At 49.0% G+C, this 8,860-nt stretch overlaps 1 protein-coding gene across 1 annotated transcript; it reads right to left on the reverse strand.

The window, feature by feature from the left end:
* Positions 1-5,667: 5,667 nt before the first annotated feature.
* On the reverse strand, positions 5,668-8,296 carry LOC134057358 (olfactory receptor 14A16-like). The gene has a single exon (XM_062514346.1). The coding sequence runs from the start codon at positions 8,294-8,296 to the stop codon at positions 7,364-7,366; it is 933 nt and encodes a 310-aa protein (XP_062370330.1). The 3' UTR covers positions 5,668-7,363.
* Between the last annotated feature and the right edge of the window lie 564 nt (positions 8,297-8,860).

Here is an 8,860-nt window from a genome sequence, read left to right on the forward strand (position 1 = left end):
TGTGGGGGACGCTTATGGTACATGGGGGGAGGGGGCAGATAGCGGAGTTCTGTGGAGCGCGGGGCATGATGGACGTTGTAGTCCCAGCTCCAATGGGGCTCTATCGGGCCGCGGTGCATGATGGGAGTTATAGGCAAAAAGGAAAAGATGGCGCCGTCACCAGGCCCCGCCCCCATTCCCCGATCCCCGGCGCTGATTGGCTGAGGGCAACGATGGGCGGGGGTGGGAGCAGCCCATTGAACCCCTCCAGTCCGTCCCAGTACAGCCCAGTTCATCCCCAGTACAGTTCAATACAACCCCAGCACCTCTCCAGGCCCTCCCAATACACCTGAGTTCATTTGTATTCTCTTCCAGTTCTCCCCAGTGTCATCCATAGTACACCCACGTCATCCCCACACTATTCAGAGTGTCCCCAGCTTGTCCCAGTATACCCCAGAATTGCTCAAAGTATTCAAAATTTGCTCCAGTATTGCCCAGTATCAGTCCCAGTATGTCCCAGTGTGTCTCTGTGTACGCCCACAGTCCATCCCAGTCCACCCAGATTCCCCCTCAGCATTCCCAGTGTTCCCCAGTGTGTCCCAGTCCTCCCCAGGGTTTCCAAGGTAAATTGAACTTCTCATTGTTGTCATGGCACCCAAACCCAGCAGTGGGGTCAGTGCAGTGTCCATGGCCACAGCCCCTGGCAGTGCCCAGTGCAGGTTGGGATGATGATCCACCCTCACAGCTGGCCCAGGGCAGCTCTGCAGTGGCTTTGGTGGCACCCTGGGCTGGCACACACCTGAGGAGTGTGTCTGTTTGCAGTGGGGGAAATTAGAAGATTGCTTCAAGAAAAAAGGAAAACCCCTTTGCCAGACCTCCTGAGGAGTGACCCTGGATCAGTATCGGTCACTGAATGCTGCAATCACCTCTGCTCTATAGAGAACAGTAACAAAAAGGACACCATTTAAAATAGGAATGTGGTTACATTTCTTAGAAGTTCTTCTTGTAATATTTGTCCATAACTGAAGTTGAAACTTTCCTCATCAACTGCACCAGACCAGAGGGAAATTAAGGCAGAGCTGTGGTTTGTTAGGAAACCTCTCAAGAGCTCCAAGTCACAATCAAAGTCCAAAGTTTCTTTTACTTTTAATGGTTCCCACTGAGGGACACAACTGAGAAAGTGTGCCCAGGTTGCAGTCAGAGCAGGAAATTGGAGGCAGTGATGACAGGAGGGGACAAAGAGAAGCCAAGTCTTGGTGGCCTGGGGCACAGCAGGCTCTGTGCCAGCAAGGGCTGTGAGCAGACACCTTGTCCTGAGCCCCTGGGGCCTCCTGGCACAGCCCCAGCAAGGCTGGGCACTGTCAGCCCTTGTCCTGCCCTCAGCATCCCCCCACATGCCAGTGGCCTCAGGGATCTGCTGGGACCAGTCCCTGGGGAGCCTTGGTCAGGAATGGCCCTGGGGGCTCCTTCATGCTCCCAGGGACTGCAGGTTTCTCCATGGACTTTGGGTTTTGCTTTTGCCTTGGAGTCTCTGAGAACTTTTTGCAATCATGGCCCCCAATTATCTGGTTTAATTAGTCTCTTGAGAGCCTTTCTCAGTAACAACACTCAGTGGGGCTCATTGGATCTTTAAGGTACTTCAATTTTTGAGGTACTTTCCTTTGTCCTTTCTTCTTTAAGTCTGGGAGGTTTTTGTGCAATCATGGCCTCCAGTTCTCTCCTCCAAGGAGTCCAAGAGGATCCATCCAAGGGATGGACCTCATTGGAACCCATTAATGCTTTGAGACACTTTGGGTTTTTCTTCTGACTCTCAGTCTTGGAAAGATAACTGCAATCTCCTCTCAGGCCCTGAGGTTCAAGGGCTCAGCACCAAAAGCACCGCGGGGCTCATTGGGATCAAGCAAGTCCTGACAAACCACGGCTCTGCCTTGATTTCCCTCTGGTCTGGTGCAGTTCATCAGGAAGGTTTTTAAATCCACTTAGGGAGAAATATTTCAAAGAGTTTCTAAGAAATATCCATTCCTATTTTGAATGAATGGTTTTTAATACTGCTCTGTTTAGAGCAGAGTTGACTGCAGCACTCTGTGACTGATATTGATCCAGGGTCTCTCCTCAGGAGGTCTGGCCTGCTCAGAGGAGCTGTGACTTGAGGTCTGACCCCGTGTGGACAACCTTGCTCCATATTCCCCAACTCCATCCTGTCTGTCCTCCCTCATCTGGGACCTGCTTTGCTTGCAGAACTGGCTGCACTCAGACAGAGACAGGATTTTCCTTTACTTTTTTAGAAGAATCTAAAATTCCTAACTTTCACCATTAAAAACAGAGTCACTCCTCAGGTGTGTGCCAGCCCAAGGTGCCACCAAGGAGGTTCCCCCTTCCCCAAGGCAGAAACCTGGAAAGAATGTTTGAGACCTTTGAACTCCTTGGTTCCCTGAGGCCTTGTAGTGTCAAAAAGGTCCCTTAGTTCCAGGAGGTTCATTGGTGTCACCATGGTCTCTCTCCATGATTCCATGAGGTTCATTGGTGTCACCATGATCTCTCTCCTTGGTTCCAGGAGGTTCATTGGTGTGACCATGGTCTCTCTCCTTGGTTCCAGGAGGTTCATTGGTGTGACCATGGTCTCTCTCCTTGGTTCCAGGAGGTTCATTGGTGTCACCATGGTCTCTCTCCTTGGTTCCAGGAGCCATCACAATGTCACAACGGCCCCCTGGTTCCAGGAGGTTCCTGCAACAGGACTTCCCCTGTGGCACAGCACAGCTCATCTGTTCTGTCCATCAGCTGGGCCATCACTCAGGGCATCTTCCCCCTCTCAGCAATTGCTGAGATAACCCAGGCTGGACATCTGTCCTGTGCTGAGTTATCTCTGGTGCCAGGGAGGTGGAATTCCCAGCTGACCATGAACATCCTGCCTTGAGAGCAGACTGAAGGGAGGGAGATAAGCCTTGAATTTCTGAGTGACACACACTTCACTGTACAAACTATCAAATGTACACAAAACTTTCACCATACAAAACTCTTCTGCATAGTCCCTGGAAACAGGTAGGGCTTCACTCCCAAGTCTGGATGAATCTTTGTGGTTCCTTTTCTGGAAGCTGCGTGAAAGGGCTCCATGTGCACTCCCTCATCAGTTCAGTGGTAAGTTACATTGACTCCTGATTTCTGCTATTTCTTCACTGGCTGTAATATAGGTAACTTTATTGTGCAGTGTCTTTGTAGTTCTCTTTATCCTGCGCACTACGTATGTTACTTAAAGTCTCTTGTCTGTTAATCTTGAGTCCATGCAAAATAAATATTTCATTTTATACTAGACATAATTTGCCATTCTAAAGAACTTGTGAGCAAAGGGAATTTGGGGTTCAGGTATCCTGAAATAGAGCTACTGCCAGAAACCTGGCATAAGGCAGGACTTGTCTAAGTTTTCACTAAAGTTTTAACATATTTCATTTAAAACAATGAACAAGAAATTTTTTCCCATTTATTCTTTTTGCTGTTTATAGGTTGATCTGAGCAGTCTCCAGTTTATATTGATCCCCAGCACTCCCTCACGCACTCTGAACAGATATGAACATCAAGACCCTTTATGGCTGACAATCAATCACACTCTGTCCCTACCCCCACCCCACCATTTCCCTCATCCAAGCCCTGGCACTCAGAGCAGCCCAGTGCAAATCTGAGCTTCCTCCAGTCCAGGCTGTGCCTGCAGCTTTCAGCTCCTTGGCACCAAGTCCCAGCTGCTTTCCTTGGAGAAGGAGCTGCCCCAGACACAGAGGGATGTTCATTTGGGGTCAGCAAACAGAAGCCAAGGCAGGCCCAGCTCCATGGCAAACACAAGTGCAGCCCAAGGAGTGCTGGGCAATGGAGCCACATGCAGGGGTGTCCCCAGGGCTCAGGACTGGGGCCAGGGCAGTTCAATGTGTTCCTTGCTGATGTGGACCAGGCCATGGAGGGCACCCTGAGTCAGTGTCCAGGGGAGCCCAAGCTGGCTGGGAGTGTGGCTGTGCTGCAGGGCAGCAAGCTCTGCAGAGGGATCTGGCCAGGCTGGAGCCATGGGCCCAGGACAATTGGATGAGCTTCAGCAAGGCCAAGGGCCGGCTCCTGCCCTGGGCTCACAACCACCCCAAATCCCTGGCCGTGCCCTGCCCCTGATCCCCACAGCCTGTCCTGTTTCCTTCATCCCTGCCTTGCCAGGGACTTTGTGGGACAAGGGAGCTCTGCTGTGCCTATGGAGGGAGGTGCAAGAGCCACCAGTGCAGTGGGCACCAGAGCTCATCAGGTTTGTGTCCTTTGGGGGTCAGGAACTGCTGAGACTCAGAGGCACAGGAAGGTTTCTCTTCGTATGCCAAGATAAGAAGTGAATAAATGTTATAATTTAATAAACATCAGAATTCTTCCCTCAGCTCTGTGCAATGTCAAACCAGTATCAGATATGTCCACCATGCATAAAGGATTTCCATTCAGAAACAGTTTTAGAAAAAGACATTAGAAAGGGTGATTCTATTACTAATGAAAACACAACTCAGACTGATGAGAAATTATCAGAGTGCAACTGGAGAAGGAAATCTGGGAGAAATGGGAAGGCCATAGAACCATCTGGTCTAGTGAAGAGACATCCTTAGACATGGCCATTTAAACAGGAGAGCGGGCAACACCCAAATGGAGAGGGACATGAAATAATAGACAGCATAGTAGTAACACAGGTAGAGGGGAAGAGCAGGATTTCTTCTCCTGCCATCAGTACATATCCAGGAAATTTCTGTTCTCTCCTGGTGGGAAGACATGGATATTTCTTCAAGTACTCAAATGCCCCAGCTAGTGAGATGTGTTCATGCACCTTGCAAGTGTCAGGTTCCCTACACCCCCAGAGGGCTCCTGTCCCATAAAAATCTGCTCTGGCCCATTCCAAAATCGAGCGCAGCATTGTTCCAGGATCATCAAGGTGCTGAGGATGGAAGGGGCCTCAGCAAGTCTGCAGCCCAAGCTGTCAGAAACTGGGTCAGACCAAGTGGTTTAAGGCCAGATGTGATCAGAATTTGATTATCCAAAAGAACAGTGATAGGGCATTATCTGAGAACCTGTCTGAGCCCATGGGAACAAGAGTTTTCCACATGTCCTGTCTGATCTCCCCTCTTTCCCCCTTCCACCCATTGTCTTTTGTCTCCCCCCAGGCCCCCCGGTGAAGATCCTGGCTCTGTGTTCTCCATCAGCTCCTGGCTGGCACTGCCAGGCTGGGATGAGGAGCCCCTCAGCCTTCCCTGCTCCGGGCTGGACAAGCCCAGCTCCCTCAGCCTCTGCTCACAGCCAAAGGGCTCCAGCCCCACCTTGGAGGCCCTTCCCTCACCCTGCTCCAGCTGCCAGACATCTTTCCTGCCCTGGGGAACCCAAACCATGCCCCAGTGCCCTGGATAATCCACGTCCTTGATGTCCTGGTCCCACAGCCCTGGGTGCTCCTGCCCTGCCTCGCTGCCAGGGCACACGGCTGCCTCCTGCCCAGCTCCTGCCCACCAGGAGTTTTCTGACAGGGCCTGGTGGATACAGGGAGGGCTCTGGATGTTGTCTACTGGAACTTTAGCCTTTGACAGCATATCCCACAGCATTCCCTGGAAAAGCTGAAGCCTGTGGCTTGGAGCGGTTCACCCCTCCCTGGGCTAAGAACTGGATGGACATCGGGGCCCAGAGAGTGGTGGGGAATGGTGCCACATGCAGCGTGTGTGCAGTGGTGTCCTGCAGGGATCAGTGTGGGCCCAGTCCTGTTTAACATCTTTATTGATGATGTGGAGAAGGGAGCACAGTGCACCATCAGCAAATGTGCAGATGGCACCAAGCTGGGTGTGAGTGTGGATGTGCTGGAGGGTAGGAGAGCTCTGCAGAGGGACCGGGACAGGCTGGATCCAGGGCCCAAATCCAACAGGGTGAGGTTTAACAAGACCAAGAGCTGGGTCCTGCACCTTGACCACAACAACCCCTGCAGTGCTCCAGGCTGGGGACAGAGTGGCTGGAGAGGGGCCAGGCAGAAAGGGACCTGGGGGCAGTGATGGACAGCAGGGTGGACATGAGCCAGCAGTGTGCCCAGGTGGGCAATGGCACCTGGCCTGTGTTATAAGTGAGTTAGAGGAATTGATAGAAATAAATTTGATTAGATTTAGTATGATTTATTGAGTAAGTTATAGTAACTAAAAGAGTGTTGGGTGATTGGGGAGTTTTTGTTTTATTAATGGTTCATGATTTTTTATTTGATAGTTTTAATTTATATATTTTTTAATTTTTTGTGTCCTGTATCTTTTTTGTTGTGTTTTGTGTATATGTGGTGTGTTGTTAGTGGGTTTTTTTTTGTTTTCTAGTCGTTGTGAAGATGAAGGTTTTTTATTATTTTGGTGTTTTGATGAATTTTTATATATTTCTTATATAATTTTTAGGATTTTTAATTTTTTTTTATTATATTGGATGGTTGTAGTTAGATTTCATGTTTGTAGTTAGGTTTTATATTTGTAGTTAAATTTTGGGAAATGTATATTTTGGGCTTTTTTGTTGTTGTGAATTAGGTTTGGTGAATAAATATTGATTGTATTTTGTTTTATTATTTTTATTTTGTTTATTGCACTGTTGTAATTTTTGATGATCTAGAATTCGAGTTTTAGTTAAGATTGGGGGGTTTTTGTTGGTTTATATTTAGTTTGGGTGAGTATTAAATGGGTAGTTTTTAGGTGGATTTTTATAATAGTAATTATTTTGTTAAGAATATATGGTTTAAATGATAATTGAAAATTAGTACTATTATTAGTTTGGTAAGAGATGATAAGAGGGTTGTAAGTTATGGGGAATGGTTAAACTATGATTTATTTTAATTTTGTTGGGTTTTTGTGTGTTTTGGTTTTTTTTGAATTTTTTATTGTAGTTTTGTTACGGTATTTTGTGTAATTTTGGTATGACTTGTATATATATATAGTATTTTTTTAAGAGTAGTGTAAAGTTTTTTTTGTTGTAAAAATATTAATGGATGAGGAATGGTGTGGCCATCAGGAGCCGAGCTGCTGTGCCACCCCTGACCTGCCCCCACCTCTGCACACAGATATTGCTGCTGCAGCTCTAGAGAAGGGAGCAGAAGGACTCTCCAAAGAAAGGAGATCTCCAGTAAAAACAGTTTTGGGAGATCCTTTAGTTCATTTAAAGCTACAGAGAACAGAGCCCGGCCTGGACAGAGTCTGGGGCCAGAGCAAAGGAGGAGAGACAAAATAATATCACAAATATGGGCATGATTTTGTGCAAAATTATTAGACTAAAACAAATGTAAAATCTTCCGGCAATGAAGGAAAAAAAAGAATTCTCAAAAATGACTCATATTGCAAGTGACTAGGAGAAATTGGCAACTTGCACAAATTGGAAAGGTTTACTGTTTCTGAAACCATCCTGTCATCAGTGTCCACAGTGCAGCCTTGAGCTCCTGGTTCCTCAGGCTGTAGATGAGGGGGTTCAGGGCTGGAGGCACCACTGAGTACAGAACTGACAGGGACAGATCCAGGGATGGGGAGGAGATGGAGGGGGGCTTCAGGTAGGCAAAAAAGGCAGTGCTGAGGAACAGGGAGACCACGGCCAGGTGAGGAAGGCAGGTGGAAAAGGCTTTGTGCCTTCCCTGCTCAGAGGGGATCCTCAGCACAGCCCTGAAGATCTGCACATAGGAGAAAACAATGAACACAAAACAGCCAAATACCAAACAGACACTAACAGCAATGAGCCCAAGTTCCCTGAAGTAGGAGTGTGAGCAGGAGAGTTTGAGGATCTGGGGGATTTCACAGAAGAACTGGCCCAGGGCATTGCCATGGCACAGGGGCAGGGAAAATGTATTGGCTGTGTGCAGCAGAGCATTGAGAAAGGCACTGGCCCAGGCAGCTGCTGCCATGTGGGCACAAGCTCTGCTGCCCAGGAGGGTCCCGTAGTGCAGGGGTTTGCAGATGGACACGTAGCGGTCGTAGCACATGATGGTCAGGAGGGACAGCTCTGCTGACAAGAAGAACACAAAGAAAAAGAGCTGAGCAGCACATGCAGAGTAGGAGATGTTGTTGGTGTGCCAGAGGGAATTGTGCATGGCTTTGGGGACAGTGGTGCAGATGGAGCCCAGGTCAGTGAGGGCCAGGTTGAGCAGGAAGAAGAACATGGGGGTGTGCAGGTGGTGGCCGCAGGCTACGGCGCTGATGATGAGGCCGTTGGCCAGGAGGGCAGCCAGGGAGATGCCCAGGAAGAGGCAGAAGTGCAGGAGCTGCAGCTGCCGCGTGTCTGCCAATGCCAGCAGGAGGAAGTGCCTGATGGAGCTGCTGTTGGACATTTGCTGTGTCTTGGCATGGGGACCTGTAAAATAAAAAGAAATCATGGAATAATTCAATTTTGGGATGACTTGAAATATCCCAGCCCAGCTTGGTGTCACTTTCCCCCCACTGCCTGCCCAGGGCTCTGCTGCCTGGAGCTCTCCCTGCCAGCTGCTGCTTCCCTGTGCCCAGGGCTGGGCCCTGCCAGTGCTGCCAGAGCCCAGCCCAGCCCTGGGGGCTCAGCTCTGCCCTGCAGACCCCTCCCAGCACAGGGCACTGCCAGGGCCAGCTCTGCCTCTGCAGGCTCTGATGGCAAAGTCAGAGCAACCCTGAGGAGGTTGGAAAAACAACACTGATGGTGCCTGTAAGGGACCCTCTGCTGATCTCCTTCTTTGCCTGGTTTATTCAGAAATGAGAGAAATTGTTTTTATTGTCCTCCACCAGAGCATAGATATGAATATCAATGTTCAATTTTGCATCCAGGCAAACCTGAGCAGTAGATTATAAAATCAGGATTTTCCCTTTTATGCAGCCCCTGACTTGCTGTGCTCCCTTTATAATCTATTTGTTAATGTTGTGTATAT

This window comes from Cinclus cinclus, unplaced genomic scaffold, assembly GCF_963662255.1.
Source record: "Cinclus cinclus unplaced genomic scaffold, bCinCin1.1 SCAFFOLD_32, whole genome shotgun sequence".
Taxonomy (NCBI): Eukaryota; Metazoa; Chordata; class Aves; order Passeriformes; family Cinclidae; genus Cinclus; species Cinclus cinclus.